The sequence below is a fragment of the Maniola jurtina genome, chromosome 19, assembly GCF_905333055.1.
Source record: "Maniola jurtina chromosome 19, ilManJurt1.1, whole genome shotgun sequence".
NCBI classification, from domain to species: Eukaryota; Metazoa; Arthropoda; class Insecta; order Lepidoptera; family Nymphalidae; genus Maniola; species Maniola jurtina.
The window spans coordinates 1,727,621-1,745,238 of NC_060047.1; the positions used below are offsets into that span (position 1 = coordinate 1,727,621).

Sequence of the window (17,618 nt, forward strand, 5' to 3'; positions counted from 1 at the left end):
TAACATGATGGCTGCGCTGCATCTTGCTGCGGTGGTGGTCTTTGATTTTTCCCAGATAAAATGCAGGTTGAATAATGCAGAGGTTTTCTTTTAATATCAGTAAAAAAACCTTTTCACTCTTATTTATGTTTATAAATACATTAACAAAATCTTTACTAACTAAAATAATACAATCTTAGACTAATTTCCAAAAAACTTCCTCAAGGAGGCTGCCTATCATCTAATTTCTTTTCAATTGAACTTAATTTTGCATCAGTGGTTTCAATCAACTTATTGACTCTCTTTGTCAATTCTGTCAACTGGGTTTTAATGTCAACCATACATATCTCTTGTATAGCGTTAATATTGAACGACATTGGTCTGGTTCTGGTTTCTACAGTTGCTGAAGTGGTTCTCTTTCTCCTTTCGACATTTTCGTTTGAGAACCGGTCGTACAAATAGCTCTTTCTCTTGACGACTTGTCTCTCTAGGTCCTCTTCGCCTTTGCACTGCTTTATTCGGCATTCATAGTTGTTATTCTTTCGTACGCTTTTCTTTGTCGCTTTACGGCTGACCACCATTTTGTATATTGACGCTATCAATTCTCTTGGTATCTGAAAAAATTAAGTGGATTTTAGAAAATTGGGGTCAGATACTTTTTTAGAAGATCGATTCATTATTTCAGTCTGAGGACCTAAGAACGGTCTCCTCTCAGAATAAGAAGGGGTTTGGCTAACACCCTGGCCAAGTGCCAATTAGCTGGCTTCGCACACCTTTGAGAACATTATGGAAAACTCTTGGGCATGCAGGTTTCCTCCAGGTTTCTTTCCAAAGCCAGTGATATTTAAACGCTTAAAAAACGCGTGAACGGGATCGGTTCCCGACCTCCCAAATAGAAGCTGACCAATCACAATCATAGTGCATCCTTTTCACTTCTATGCAGTTGTGTAAGAGAAAGCGCTCTACATTAGCTCGAATAAGGGATAGGGGATATTTCGTTTCCTTACCCTATTTTCCCTGGGGTCATTGGGCCTTATGTTGAGCGTGCGCATATGCGAAGCGGTCAGCAAGGCTCCCCAGCGCAATACCGACATCAGTTGCTGCGGGGCGCATGACAGCAAGGAGCTGAAGAGCATGCTCTCCAAATGGGCTACAAGTTGCGTTTGACGGACTAGGCGGTCCAAGCCTGCGCTTTCTTGTAGTGCCTTGAAATTAAGAAAACATTGTTATAAATTCAAATTATTTTTATTCAATTAAACTTTTACAAGTGCTTTTGAATCGTCAAAATAATCTACCACTGGTTCGGAATGCCGTTCCTACCGAGAAGAACCAGCAAGAAACTCGGCGGTTGCTCTTTTCAAATGTACGATTTACAATAATATGCCAGTAATGTTAGCGAAGTAGTCCTGTGAAATCGTAAGAGAAACGACTGAACACAGTTCAGACAACTGGGTCTAATGTTTCTATAACATAGACTAAAACAGCATTTTAAGATACTTTATATTTCATCCAGGCAAAGCCGAGGATATAAGCTATCGATCATCGTCGGTATCACAATCAGTAGACGTGACTTTTTAACCCCCGACCAAAAAAGAGGGGTGTTATAAGTTTGACGTGTGTATCTGTGTATCCGTGTATCTGTCTGTGGCATCGTAGCTCCTAAACTAATGAACCGCTTTTAATTTAGTTTTTTTTGTTTGAAAGGTGGCTCGATCGAGTGTGTTCTTAGCTATAATTCAAGAAAATCGGTTCAGCCGTTTAAAAGTTATCAGCTCTTTTCTACTTATTACTGTAACCTTCACTTGTCGGGGGTGTTATAAATTTTTAATTTACACTTGTTCTAGACAAAGGTCTTTGTCACTCTTGTCGCATTTTGTGTACTTTGTCATGAACGGGTGGGTCATCCATATGCACTTGAATCAAACAAATCCCTTTGTTTGATTATAGTCAGGGGCACGTTATTAATTATTATAATTATTTAAAAAAAAAAAAGTTGTTAATTTACCTGGATGTCGCTCACAGCCAAACCGACCAACAAATTCGTCAATATAACTGTCACAAGCAACACAAATATCAGAAACATTGCGTGCGCTGTCAACGGGTAGTATATCTCCGAGTTTGTACAGTTGTTGTAGAAGATGTCCTCATACTCAAGTTCCCCGGACATCATCATGACAGTCTTGACCAGCCCAGCTGGGAGGTGAAAGGCTGGGTAGTTGCTGAAGAGCACGCTAAATGCTAGGCCGAATGCTATGAGCAGACAGCTATAGGCGAGGAGAAATGTTGCGAAGTTCACAGTCACTGTAAAGGAATTAGTCGTGTAGAAACCAAAGGGGTATGGGTTAACTAAAAACTGGCTTACTCCTTCCAGGTTAGCCCACTTCCATCTTAGACTGCATCAACACTTTTCACCAGGTGAGATTGCAGTCAAGGGCTAACTTGTATCTGAATAAAAATAAATATAAATGAGAGCAAATTAAGCTTTTATTTCCTTGCATATTGACTTTCGCAGAGTCATGACGCTTGCTTCTATGCAACACTATCTCCCAAACAGCTGGTTACTGGTTATTCTCTGTTGAGATTGGCCACCGTGACTGACTTTCGGTCAGCCACTGTGGAGGTTCTCAAATCAGTGTGTTGTTTTGTTCAACGTACTCTTCTAATTTAAAATAAAAATACAAAGTGGATAAAGGGCAAAGAATTTTCAACCCAATAAAGAACGTACCTGTTGTAAACATTTGCACATATAATCCAAAAGTAGGGAATCGTCCAATGATCATCATCAATTCGAACCAGCAAAAGAAAATAGTTATGGCCGCCACATCGTGTTGCCAGTTCGACGTGTTGGAGTTCGTCACTCCATTATCTCGATACCACGTTGGTATCTGAAACAATTCGGCCAGTGTCAAAAAAATTCGGCGACAGAAATACCATTTTACTGTATCTATCTCTATCTATCGCCAGTTCGCGGGTAGTAGTCGAGTTTTAGTGCTGTTTATCTTTATCTTGTACTAGAGGATGCCCGTGACTTCGTCCGCGTGGATGTAGGTTTTTGAAGATCTTGTGGGAATTGTTTGGTTTTCCGGGATAATAAGTTATCTATGTCAATAACATGGATGCAAGCTACCTCGGTACCAAACATACAAATCGGTTGAGCGGATGGGTCTTTACGAATCCCATGGGAACTCTTTGATTTTCCGGGATAAAAGTAGCCTATGTCCGTCCCCGGGATATAAGCTAACTCTGTACCAAATTTCGTCAGAATCGGTTAAACTGTTGAGCCGTGAAAAGGTAGCAGACAGACAGACAGACACACTTTCGGATTTAATATTAGTATGGATGTAGGTACTTACCGTACATAAGAAAACTCCTATAACTATGAGCAGCTGCAACCAATTCTCCCACTGTCGGATATAGGCGGAATAGTCGAGGCACGCTTGAAATATTTCTTTGATCATAAAGCATATGTTCAAGAGTACTATGACGTATTGCACTGGACGCAGATAACTTGGCACGTCGCAAGTCGCGTCTTCACACAGGAATATCTCTAAAACCACAATAAAGCATTTGACAAGTGTAAATTAAAAATTTTCAACACCCCCGACAAGTGAAGGTTACAGTAACTAGAAAAGAGCTGATAACTTTCAAACGGCTGAACCGATTTTCTTGGACTATTCCGCGCCTACGATCCAAAGTATCTGAGTTTTCCAAAACATCATTTTCAAATAAATAATTATGTATATCTAGGCAACGTCCATCTTGACAGCTTGACATTTGTCAATTGACACTTGAATATTATGAACCTAAGGGTTATCTTACCTTCTTTTCTACAAGAAAACTAGAAAAGAGCTGATAACTTTTAAACGGCTGAACCAATTTTTTTGGATTATAGCTAAGAACACTCTCGATCAAGCCACCTTTCAAACAAAAAAAGTAAATTAAAATCGGTTCATTCGTTTAGGCGCTACGATGCCACAGACAGATACACAGATACACAGATACACAGATACACAGACACACAGATACACAGATACACACGTCAAACTTATAACACCCCTCTTTTTGGGTCGGGGGTTAAAAAATAGAAAAAAAGTAAAGTTTTTGAAAGCTTTAAACAAAACGCATTTTTTTTAAATACATTTTTGCAACATATTTTTTTTTATAACGCAGTTTTTTAGATAAAAAATCCTTAAGTCTGATATACTTGTTTAATTTCTCAACAATATTTTTGTCTGAATTGACTATTTTTAAAAAATTATGTGATAATATTATGCTTGATTAATTTCTGAAAAATAAATCTGGCTAGGTATAGTGATTATTATAATGAAAAATATAGCTGGTATATAAATAAATAAAAAATATACATACGCAGAATATAAAGGCTGTACAATGTGATGAATATCGCGTGGTAAACGAAACTTAAAACGAAGAACTTTCTTATTCTGCGCCACTTCAAGAAAAGGAATGTCTCTGCTACTGGATGCTTCAAAAGGTCTTTTCGACCCACCTGTTGATAAAAATCTGTTATTAGATGTTTCATACATAAGTTTCATGCATAAGAAAAACTTGAAAACTAAAACCCGACTGCGATCGTCTTAATAAACGCTGAAATATTGTAGTAAAATTGTATTTCTGTCGCTTGGTATATTTTAATGTTGTAGTATGTTTATATTCATGAACTCAGAATTTTCTCCTCTTTCATTTGACACCCCACTCGATACAAATGCAATTTTTTTTTTAAACGTTAAGATAGCAACACCAAGACAAATTCAGGTATAGTACTACGTTTTGCGTCATCATAAGGTATACGCATGGCTATTTGGAATACTCTATCGAGATTCTCTGCCCATTATAATCCGGGTATCTTTAATACAAGAGTGAATAGGCACCTTCTAGGCAAACGCGTCCCACCTTAGGCCACATAAACACTCACCATCAGGTGTGATCGTGGCGTCGTCAAGCTTGCTGATGTATCGCGGGATCACATCCGGGACCCTTCGCACTATGAGCGATAGAGCTGACATTCCGCCGTTAGTGTGCTCAAGAGCTATGTTGTCAACCTTTTCCCTACACGCGCACAAGACGCTTTGCGTCATCATTTCTTTAACGCATGGCTAGGGTTTGGAATACTCTTCCGAGATCACTGTTTCCTACCCATTATAATGCGGGTATCTTTAATACAAGAGTGAATAGGCACCTTCTACCAAAACGCCATCTTAGGCCACATCATCACTTCCCATCAGCCTATAGTAAAAAAAAACCATTACCTCTACAAAAGCGAGAAGTAACTCAGCCTCTCCTCGGGAGAGACAAGGAACCAAGGGTCGGAAGTCGATGGTCAGCTCGCAGTCAACATCGCCGACCTCGTGCTCGCTGACATGCACGGCGTCGTCAAGCTTGCTTATGTACCGCGGGATCACATCCGGAACCCTTCGCACTATGAACGATAGAGCTGACACTCCACCGTTAGTGCGTAGGGTCACATCGCCTCCGTAATCTGTAATTGTATTGTAACGCTCATATTATTTCCCCTTGTAATTAATTCATCGTGATTCTTCAGGCTCAAAATATTGAATTCCTAAAATGTTGAATTCTCATAATGTTGAATTTGCAAAATGTTGAATTTCAATTCCCAAAATGTTGCATCTTAAAAGTAAGTGTTTAATTCAAATATGCTTAAACGTAATTAACAGAAAAAACGGCCAAGTGCGAGTTGGACTCGCACTTGGCACCGAGGGTTCCGTACAAAGTTGTAGGTAAGTATGTAAATAGTTCTCTAACGAAAAGATAAACTAGATTCAGGGACAAAAACTTTTGAGATAGCCTCCGTCACAAAAATGGTCTAAAACTGATAACTTTGATAGACTACAGGCCCATGTTTAAAAATGGGTGGGTCATATGAACCACCAGGTGACGTATACAGGACGATATAAGAGCATAAAATAATAAGTTTCAGCACTATGCCGTCACTTGTAAGCTGTCCAACAGAGTGCTGGTGAGAATTGAAAAGTGCAGGTAGAGTGAGTACATTTTGGTCATATATTTTTGTACGGCATTTTTACCATCGATAGATCCATGAAAAATAATAAGAAAGCGCGCAGTGCCGTAAAAAAATGGTGCGCCACAAAGTCAGTAAATGTTTTGATTTTCTGACAATTTCCGGGGTAAATTTGGTCATTTAATTCTGTACGGCACTAGTTTCATACTGTTTCAATACAGCCTCTAATCCATTATTCCGCAACGCCGTACAAAAATCATGCGACAAGGGGAAAAAATTGAGGGTAGCAACCCCCTCTCTTTCCGTGGTCCGGGGGGTGATTTGAGAAAGTACGGCTTTGGTTCCAAAACATTATCTAGCACTCAAAAGTACTATTAAAAATAATGCCGTAAAAAAATTAGTGTTCATTTGAATGTGTATCAATAATTATCTTAATTTCATGGTATACTTAATTTTTAAAGCTGTAAAATCATTTGACTCTGTACGGCAACTTTTTTTTTAACATGATAGTGTAAAATACTATTGTTATATAGTATTGCCGTTCAAAAGAAACTGTTCTAAAAAAAATAATAGATAAATACAAAAACTGAAATTTTTCAACTTATTGCAAAAGTTTAAATATTCATAGATTAATAAAATATAGCAATTTTCTACGCTTTTCCCTTGTTTTAAATAGTATTAAGATAAATAAATTAGGAAAAAATTATGCCGTACATTTTAATGCAGACCATATCTTTTAGGCTGATGAAAATGACGCTACCATTTTAAGGGTAGTACTTTATGGCCATCTGATACTGTACGGCATTAACATATTTTTGAAGAGAACAATTGATAATATGATAAAATCACTATGCCGTCTAACTGAAGTGAACGGGTGTGTATATAATATCCACATCCCCTACAAACCTTTGGACCAACGAAAATGTACGGCATGTAAAAAAATATTATCTATGCATAAAACACTTTCAAAATAAATTAGTTTTATGTTGTTTCAAATCACCCCCCGGACCACGGAAAGAGAGGGGGTTGCTACCCTCAATTTTTTCCCCTTGTCGCATGATTTTTGTACGGCGTTGCGGAATAATGGATTAGAGGCTGTATTGAAACAGTATGAAACTAGTGCCGTACAGAATTAAATGACCAAATTTACCCCGGAAATTGTCAGAAAATCAAAACATTTACTGACTTTGTGGCGCACCATTTTTTTACGGCACTGCGCGCTTTCTTATTATTTTTCATGGATCTATCGATGGTAAAAATGCCGTACAAAAATATATGACCAAAATGTACTCACTCTACCTGCACTTTTCAATTCTCACCAGCACTCTGTTGGACAGCTTACAAGTGACGGCATAGTGCTGAAACTTATTATTTTATGCTCTTATATCGTCCTGTATACGTCACCTGGTGGTTCATATGACCCACCCATTTTTAAACATGGGCCTGTAGTCTATGACGGTAAGTCTTTGATTCTAATTCTTAAATTAAAATCTAACACCTAAACAATGAGTCTAAAAACTAACTACTAGGCTATTGCGGCTCTTACTTGTACCTAATTAGTCATTTCTAAAGCCCTTAATTAGTTCATTATTTTTGAAAGAAGAGATTTTTCTTATTTCACTGTTTCGTCATTAACTTTTTGAGCAAGTGAAAATCTATTTTGTCACTTCGGTATGCCATTCCTACCAAGAAAAATTAGCAAGAAACTCGGCGCTTCCTCAATTTTATAAAGTTTTTAGTATGACCACAGGGCATTATTTTATGAAAACAAGATATCGTTTTCATCTAGGTAGTTAGTTCTTTTTAACCGTATGATTGTAGAAAAGTGATTCCCTCTAAACCTTACCTAGAAGCAGCAAAACACACGCAGAAAACTCGTTCAACGCTGCAATATGGAGCGGGGTATAGCCAAAGTTATCCGGAGCATTAGGGTCCGCGCCCACCGACAGCAATAGCCGCGCAACGTCACAGGCTCTAGCGCCCCTTACGATCGCTCCGTGTAGTGGCGTCCTTCCGTCAACGTCCCTTGCGCGGACATCGGCGCGTTTGGCCACTAGTAGTTCCACTACTTCCACTGATTGAGCTAATGCCGCTGTAAAAAAAAAATTGGTTGTCTGTAAAGTCGGTTTACTGACGTTAGTTGAACGTGACAAAAAAGGCCGATTGTGATCTCTTTTGCACTTCAAGCCTTACATGGAACGCCTCAGAGCGAGGTAACGCCGCATGAGTCATGTTTTTTCAAAAAAACGAGATGATGCCCGCGACTTCTTTTTTTAAAAAAAAAAAGAATATTAGCCATGCTAATCATGACTAATACTCCCCTTTCCCCTCCAATTAAGCGTAAAGCTTGTGCCAGGAGTGGGTACGACAATAGTGCAACGGGTGGGGTTTGAACCGCCGACCTATCGGAATTCAGTCTGCTCCTCAACCGATGAGCTAGCGAGGCTCAACGGTTCCAATCAATGACTTCTATGTATACTAGTAGTATACATAGAAGTCATTGGTTCCAATGGACTTCGTCCATGTGGATTTAGGTTTAAAAAATCCCGAGGGAACTCTGTTTTTTCCACTCCATTACAACAATTACTCGATGAACGCAGGTAGGTAAGTATAGAATTTGGATATCAGGTGTCCTTTTGCTTACTGACCTTGAATTTCCGAAATGATGCGAGGCTCCTAATCAAATAGTCCTTACCTAGATGAAGACTAGTCTGTCCTCTCGAATTCGGCCAATCAATATGTGCCCCGTGTTCCAGTAAAAGCCCCGCGCACTCCGCATGGCCATCAACTGCTGCTAAATGCAAGGCCGTTGCTCGACCTGGTCCTAAAGCTGCACGCACATCTGCGCCTGCGTTCAACAGCAACTTCATACATGCAGCAGAACCTAACGATGCTGCTACATGTAGAGGAGTTTCTGTGAATACCTGCGAATTGCAAGAAAGGTAGCCTTCATTGACAAAAAGACGAGAGAGATATTTCTTCTTATTTATATGTATTTTACAGTGACTGGAAGACAATGCACAACCAAAACCATGGGACGTAGCGATTTGTTTGGAGGAAATATTCCTTGAATAACCTAGGGGAAGTTGTGATAGCTTAGTGGTTAAAACTTCGGCCTTCTAGTAAGGCTAGTAAAAGCCATAGTTGCTGCAAGAATACTATGTTATTACCATCTAAGCAATAATTATTGTAACAATGAATAATTAACTTTGATGTTCAAAATTTAAATGTCTCATCCCTTTTTCACATCAAATCATGTGCATTTTAATTTCTTAACAAAAACAGATATTGAAGTTGAACATCTGGAAAGACCAGGTTAAATATTAAACTGTAGTCAGGATGATTCTAGAAATGTCTAAAATGTAGGTTCAAATAACAGTGAAATACAGAGAAAACGTAAATCCCAAAAAGATCTATTAATCTCACAGAAGGGCAAAACAAATATAATAATAATAATTTCAAAACAAATGCCAAAGTGACTCAGCTGGTCTTTTCTGAAACAATGAGTTATTAAACTTTTTTGGTAAGTATATTTTTTGTGGGCTTCAAGTCGGTCGGTCATTGTCATTATCACCATAATATCATTTAACACCATACAAATACTTGCCTCATGACCAAGATTTAAATGTAAGTTTCTATAAATCCATCTACTTATAGTAAAGTGCCCCTTGGGCTTGACAATTTAGATGGCAATTTCTCTTGTTTGAAAATCTAATCTTTATTGAAGTACTAGCCGATGCCCGCGTGGTTTTAGGTTTTTCGAAATCCCGTGGGAACTCTTTGATTTTCCGGGATAAAAAGTAGCCTATGTGCTAATCCAGTATATTATCTATATCCATTCCGAATTTCAGCCAAATCCATCCAGTAGTTTTTGCGTGAAGGAGTAACAAACATACACACACACACACACACACACACACACACACACACACATACAAACTTTCGCCTTTATAATATTAGTGTGATTAGTGTGATAGTGTGAAGTGTAATGTTTTACTCGTATACCTCAGAGCTAAGTCAGTTGGTCATTCAGAGGTAAATCATCAATCGTATGTGAATTCGGATTTGTTAGTGTTGTCTGACAAGGTGTATGATGTGTGATATAAAGCACACGCACCTGCGGCGTGTCAGGGCACGCGCCGGCCTCTAGCAGGGCGCTTACGACTTCCGGCGCGTCGCTTAGCACCGCGTAGTGCAGCGGGGAGTGTTCATTCAGGCCTGCGTTGACATCCGCGCCATGGCTTATCAATAGCTGAAAATATTATTAAATCTAGTTAATACTCTAGTCCAAATTTTCCCGCGAAATGGCAATAGTCTCCCTTCATCTTTCTACGAAATACCTATTGAAGTTTTATTAATTTCAATGTAACGGGATTTTTTACGAATCAAGTTTAACAACATTTTAAGGTAAATACTAAAATATAGGTATAATACTTAGGTACAGTACACGACAGATTGAGATGGCAATCGGGGTATGAGGCGGAGGACGCCCCGCACACCCACACGTACACTCACCCGCAGCGGGTTAGCGCGGGGGCTATGCGGGTTTGAGGGGCGTCCTCACCTCGGTCGCCATCTCGACCTGTCGCGTACTCTAGGTACGTAATGTTTTTTCGAAAATAATTAATTGTGACTTGAAAGTAATAATTTAGTCATCACTCAACATGTGCAATTAGTTGATTAGTCCTGTAGGATGTAGGTACCTACTAATGAGTACTTTAAAAAGACGAAATGTACCTCCTACAATTTTATTTTTAGGTCTATAACAATTCGTACTGAAACTAATACTAATAAAATACTTTTTTCTAAATGTCTAAATAAAAAATTACCTATGTTGTAACAATTACCTGAAAGCTTAAATTTTAAACAAGCTCTCATCGAATGGCCTTGACAAATATTTTCTAAAGTTTCCCCGTTCCTTGAAATAAGAATTCAACGGAACGCACACCGTTTCTAAAGTACCAACACAACACTTTGCACGTTTTCACATAAATAAACGTGAATAAACAAATGTCACTCCAATACAAAGTTTTCCTTACCTCACAAAATCAAATTGTAGATAGAAAAATATCTAAATGCCTTGCTTCCAATTGAAAGCAAGGTAGCAAAATATATTGGTCTCTACTTGTGTGTTAAATGCTAGCGACCCGTCCCGTAGCTTTGCCCGGGTACAACCCTCCAACCACCCATGGCCCCACCAACCTCTCGGTTATATGGGCCGAATCGCGGGAGAGCCCCCCGGTACTTGCTCTGGGCGTGTTTCCCAGGGGCGCATTCTTGACTCCCTACAAATTATTTATCTCCTCCTTGTCCCTTTTGTCTTTCTCCCCTTTCTGGGGCAGACGAGCACAATACACAGATCCCCGCGTGCCACGCGGTCCGGATCCGTTCTTCTCCTTGCGCAGGTCCCTGATCACGGCTCCGAGCTGTTCCGCCTCTTGTGCCAGTGGTGCGCGAACTCCCGTAGCTTGCCGAAGTTTTCCGCCGTAGCAACGAGGAGCTTTGCCCGGGTAGCTTATCACAATTTTCATAGAGATGCCTCATCATCAACAACCGATAAACGTCCACTGCTGGGCATAGTCTCTTGTAAGAACACACGCCACGGTCTTGCGCCGCCTGAATCCAGCGGCTCCGTGGGACTCGCCTGATCTCATCCGTACACCTAGTTGGGGGTCTAACAACGCTGCGCTTTCCAGCACCTTGAGACCCCAAGGTCTATCGGTTCTTCGAACTATGTGCCCTGCCCATTACCACTTCAGCTTTGCCACCCACTGAGCGTATGCCTTTTTAGTTTAAAAAACTAGATCCTACTGAACTAGTACTAGTTCTGAAAATTCTCACCTTGACACAAGACAAAGACTTAGCGCTCGCCGCGCAGTGCAACGGCGTCGCTTTTCGTTCAGTGTTGGAGTCCCACAGGTTGGGGTCCGCTCCATGGTCCAGCAACAACTTCACACATTCCTCCTTCGCCACTAAACAGCTCAGGTGTAAGCATGACCTTAAAAAAATTAAATTCAAATTTTGAATCTGAATCGCCAAACTTCGTTTTGGGGTTAGCAATGCTTAAGTAACCATCATATTGAATTATTTTATACCCGCGACTTCATCCGCGTTGACTACCTGTACAAATTTGAAGCCCTCATTTTACCTTCATAGGGGTTGAATTTTCGCAACTCCTTTCTTAGCAGCCGTCTGCGTCCTAATAGCTATCTGCATGCCTGATTTCAGCCCGATCCGTGCAGTGAATTGCGAGCTGTGCATTGATAGATCAGTCAGTCAGTCACCTTTTCGTTTTATATATTTGGACTAGCTTATGCCCGGGGCTTCGACCGCGTGGACTACACAAACTTCAAACCCTTTTTTACCCCCATTAGGAGCAGAATTTTCCAAAATCCTTCTTAGCGGATGGCATGCAGATAGCTATTAAGTTATCTGCATGCCAAATTTTAGTCCGATACGTCCAGTAGTTGAAGCTGTGCTTTGATAGGTTAGTCAACCAGTCAGTCACCTTTTCCTTTTATACATTTAGAAGATACATACCTCCCAGCATCATCAGTGCTATTAGGATCAGCTCCATTCTTCAGCAGCTTACACAGAAAGGAGCACTTGCCCATCCAGCAAGCCCAGAGTGCTGCTGTGCGGATTGCCACTTCATCTTGTGATACGAAGTTGATAGCATCTTCGTAGTGCCCGGTTTCCACTAACGCTGATATCTCATCGGAGAGAGGAAGCTTATGCAATGACTGTAGAATTTCTTCTGGAATGGTAAAATATTCAGACTTGATTTGAAATGATTTAGAATCCAATGGTATAATGAGTAAAGATCCAGTTGTATTAAACTAAACTACAATATGCTCGCGTGGTTATAGTCTAAAAAATCCCGCGGAACCCATGGATTTTTACGGTAAGTATATAAAGTAGTAGCCTATGTATTAATTCAAGGTATAATCTACTCCATTCCAAATTACAGCCTAATCCGTCCAGTAATTTTTGCGTGAAAGAGTAAAAAACATACACACATACATACAAACTTTCGCCTTTACAATGGTAGTGTGATTGGTAGAACCACAAACGCGGTAAACTAACAAAGCACCTTAAAAAATAATGAGTGAAATACAGACAAACAATAATTTTAAAATAATAATAATCAATAGGTACCTTTTAAGGTTATTAAAATTATGATAACAAAGGTAATTAGATGATATTATTATTTCAGCTCTACATAAAATTATTATTCTTGACCGTGAGAACATAGCATGTACGAGTAGTTATGACATTACCCAACAAAAAGTTTAAACAAAAAACTTTAAACAAAAATATCAGTTCGAAGGCTAGGAAGGAATGTGTGGCCCAGTTGTGACGAGATATAATATCAATCGATTGCAATTGTTAAGCAACGTTCATCCGAGTCGTTGACTGGATGGGTGACCGGCTTTGGAGGTCGAATTGGGCCTTTTTGTCTCCTCCGTGCCTCGTGCCCGTGCACGTGAAGCCGTCGATCCCGGTTATAATCACTAAGACCTGTGTATAAACCTAAAAGTCGATATCGTTCTCTAAGTCGAGTAGTATGCGGAGAGATATGGGAGCCCACCGCATTATTATCCCAAGAAAACTCCTACCATTATGTATTAATGGAAAGGGGGGATAAATAGAAAACGGTCCTCAACAATGAGTAATAGGACGCAGAAAGAAACAAATGGGAAAGCCCATTTCCCTGTATCTACGACTTTACGACGCAAAGAGAAAGACATGGGAAAGCCCATTTGCCTGTTCGTTTTTTGCCTTGAAAAAATTACCTGAAAAGTGGAAACTGGCATATAAAGTAATGTAGTTTTTGAGCATCGGAAAATAACTACCACTAGTAATACTAAATTTTAAAGAGCACGCACCTAACTCCCAAATATCCCTCGATTCTCAGCAGGTCGCTCAGGTGGGCCGGGTGGCGTGCGCCGAGTCGTCATGAAAGATGTAGCCAGCCTACTACCTACTGAATACACGGACGCATTGAATGACGAAGACTATTTTTTTCGGGACTTGCCACTGATAAAACAACAGCGCCTACCACTGCGCTAGGACGGCCGTCAAAACTAAACTACTAAAGGTTAAGGGAGACTAAAGGTTAGGTACCCACCCAACTCCCAAATATCCCTGGACTTGACCCTCAGCCGGTCGCCCAGGTCGGCCGCGTGCGCCGACTCGTCACTGGAGATGTAGCCAGCCTCCACCTCGTCTGAGTCGTCTTCCGTCACCTCGCTGATCTCGTCCTGCCATCGCGCGCTGCCTTCGTGAAACCCCTATGCCAATAAGACAGTAAAACGTTAGGATGACCGCATAGCCATTGGTGTAGAGCCGTTTGATCATAACTGAAATTAAGCCTAGAAAATCGTATTCATATACAGTAGGTAGGGACTTGATTTACGGGACTAATTGTTGTCGTAAGGCATTCGGATAATCGGAAATCCGGATAATTGAATCTATTAGAAAAGCGATTTTTAACCCCCGACCCAAAAAGAGGGGTGTTATAAGTTTGACGTGTGTATATGTGTATCTGTGTATTTGTCTGTGGCATCGTAGCTCCTAAACTAATGAACTGATTTTAATTTAGTTTTTTTTTGTTTGAAAGGTGGCTTGATCGAGAGTGTTCTTAGCTAATCCAAGAAAATCGGTTCAGCCGTTTGAAAGTTATCAGCTCTTTTGTAGTTATTCTTTAACCTTCACTTGTCGGGGGTGTTATAATTTTTTAATTTACACTTGTTGTTCATAATATTAGGTCTTTATTCAAAACAACAAATACAAATCGAACTTGTCAACAAAAATCAATGTATATTAAAAAAAGAAATATACATTTTCGGACGTACGTACTCGTATGTATCTACTTACCTACATACATACGTGTATTTTCTTTAATTATTAAAATATTGCAATCTTAATCATAATTTAGTTTAAATTATTTGGTAATTGGGGTAGGTAATTGTCATTTGGCGTAAAATATTGATTGATTGGTTGGCAATTCGGATAATCCATATCGGGACTGAGGTCCGGATAATCGAATCGAATCGGAAATCACACTAATATTATAAAGGAGAAAGTTTGTATAAGTGTGTGTGTGTGTGTGTGTGTGTGTGTGTGTGTGTGTGTGTGTGTGTGTGTGTGTATGTTTGTTACTCCTTCACGTAAAAACTACTGGACGGATTGGGCTGAAATTTAGAACGGAGATAGATTATACCCTGGATTAGCACATAGGCTACTTTTTATCCCGGAAAATCAAAGAGTTCCCACGGGAATTTTAAAAAACCTACATCCACGCGAACGAAGTCGCGGGTATCAGCTAGTCCGGTAATATGTTTTTCTCACACAATCGGGGGGCTGATTCGCTAAGTGTCTCATAAACATCTTTTGAATATATATCAACCTATATTAATTTTGAGCACTTGAGCACATTTCCTTATTCACTAAAACCCACTAACATACGAGGATAATACTTGGAACCTTTTTGCTCCTGTCACTTTTCGTGGTTTTCAGGGAAGGCATGAGGCGGTTAGCACAAACTCCCGCGCATGTTCATGACGTGATCGGGCCGCGATTCGCCGGCAACTGAAATGATCGCTTGGTTCCTAAAGCGTCTCGGCCCACCAAAATATTAATCATGGCCCAACGAATATTTTAAAAGTATATACAAATTAATTGTTTGAAGTAAACCTAGCGCGCTTCCAGCGTATTCCATACAAACGTAGTTTGGTTCTCTGGCTCAATTAAATCTTGTAAGTACCTAGAACGCTTTAAAGTCAAAAGTCAAAGCATTTATTCTACACTAGCTGATACCCGCGACTTCGTTCGCGTGGATATAGGTTTTTTTTAATTCCCGGGATAAAAAGTAGCCTATGTGCTAATCCAGGGTATAATCTATCTCCATTCTAAATTTCAGCCCAATGCGTTCAGTAGTTTTTGCGTGAAGGAGTATCAAACATACACACACACACACACACATACAAACTTTCTCCTTTATAATATTATTAGTGTGATATCTACTGTTTTTACCCGACTGCGACGAATTCCAGCAGAAGATTATATGTTTGACCTGTATGTGCGTATGTCCGCTCAACCGATTTTCATAAACGATACGTCATTAGATATTAATGGGTCAACCGATTTTGATAAATGATACGTCATCAGATATTAAATGGCTCAACCGATTTTTAATTTAGTTTTTTTTTGTTTGAAAGGTGGCTTGATCGAGAGTGTTCTTAGCTATAATCCAAGAAAATCGGTTCAGCCGTTTGATAGTTATCAGCTCTTTTCTAGTTACTGTAACTTTTACTTGTCGGGGGTGTTATAAATTTTTAATTTATACTTGTTTCTCAAAATATTATTTCGTCTAGCGGCTAGCCTACGTCCTTGATGACATTCCCGAGTCTCGCTATATTTTACCACGTTTTATTACATTCATTTTGAAGCTTCTATTTTTATTTTAGAAAACTCTAATTTGATTCATGCATCAATTTCATAATCTGGTGTGACTGCGTAGAATTGGCACAGTTCACGACAATTTGAGAACTTCTAACAAAACGTCAAAGCTTAACCTACAGGCGTCAAATGACGCTACATTTGACGCTAGGTAGACTAGGAAACGACTAGGTTTCTTTGATTTGACGGAGCATAACCTTAATATTGGACAGATCGTCGATTCAGGATCAAACCGAGAATTTCCTTACTCTAGTTCACTCTGGAATTGCGATGTTGATGTCATTCGACCCTCCTTTTTCTACAACCGCACCGCACGCCACCGCAAGCCATTTCACCCTCACCACCTTTTTCCTGGTGCACTTCGACCACCCGTTGTGCCAAATCCTTTTTTCAAACTGTGAAATCAACTCTCTTCTGCTGTGTCCTCATTATATGGGGTTATCCAAGGTCGCCATTTTAGCAACCTTGGGACCTACTTAACGTCTATCGGTTTTCGAACTCTGTACTCTTCCTACTTCAGCTTCGCGACCCGTTGAGTTATTGTCTTTAAAATAAATACATCAACAAATATTGATATCCGACCATCCATGTCTATTGTCTACTATCGAACATTATGTAAATGATAAAAGAGCGTGGGTTTGACCTGCAATTCGCTCCAGCAATGCGCGGGACTTCAATTGCTTTTATACATGCATAATATTGTACATCAAATCTTTGAAAAGAGCAACCGCCGAGTTTCTTGCTGGTTCTTCTCGGAAGGAAACGCATTCCGAACCAGTGGTAGATGCTTTTGACGATTCAAAAGAACTTGTAAAAGTCTAATTGACTAAAAATGTTTTCAATTTTGAATTTTTGAATTGTCTATTGCCAAGATCTAATCACGGCCATGTAGTATTTACCAAATGCCGATGAAATTGTACGTACACGCCAAAATCATTGTTTAAACCTGTCATAATTTTACCGGAACCATATGTGCTGGTGAAATATGCAAACAATTGCTTCCAACTCCCATTCCATTATTAGACCGGGCTTAACCACTGGATTAGGGTTTTCAAATGAATTTCAATAACATATTTTAAGATTTGATACTTTGATAAAACTATGAAAAGATTATGATTATGCATGGAATAAATTAGGTACTATTAGGTAATATAAATCGTGAAACGTGGGAAAAAAC

At 39.6% G+C, this 17,618-nt stretch overlaps 2 protein-coding genes across 3 annotated transcripts in view; one reads left to right on the forward strand and one right to left on the reverse strand.

Annotated features, from left to right (window-relative positions):
• Positions 1-17,618, forward strand: part of LOC123874784 (ubiquinone biosynthesis monooxygenase COQ6, mitochondrial) — a 29,488-nt gene that overhangs the window by 2,171 nt on the left and 9,699 nt on the right. The window lies entirely within an intron of this gene.
• On the reverse strand, positions 73-15,602 carry LOC123874779 (transient receptor potential channel pyrexia). 2 transcript variants are annotated; one of them, XM_045920270.1, is made up of 14 exons: positions 15,467-15,602; positions 14,109-14,271; positions 12,518-12,734; positions 11,819-11,975; positions 10,095-10,229; positions 8,673-8,901; positions 7,824-8,069; positions 5,247-5,476; positions 4,348-4,486; positions 3,333-3,526; positions 2,705-2,864; positions 1,985-2,280; positions 987-1,184; positions 73-593 (listed from the first exon to the last, which is right to left on the reverse strand). In XM_045920270.1, exons 1-14 carry the CDS (start codon positions 15,506-15,508, stop codon positions 201-203), a joined length of 2,799 nt encoding a protein of 932 aa, XP_045776226.1. In that variant the 5' UTR covers positions 15,509-15,602; the 3' UTR covers positions 73-200. The 2 variants fall into 2 exon arrangements, with proteins under 2 accessions (XP_045776226.1, XP_045776227.1); XM_045920271.1 differs by lacking the exons at positions 14,109-14,271; positions 15,467-15,602 and adding an exon at positions 13,867-13,882.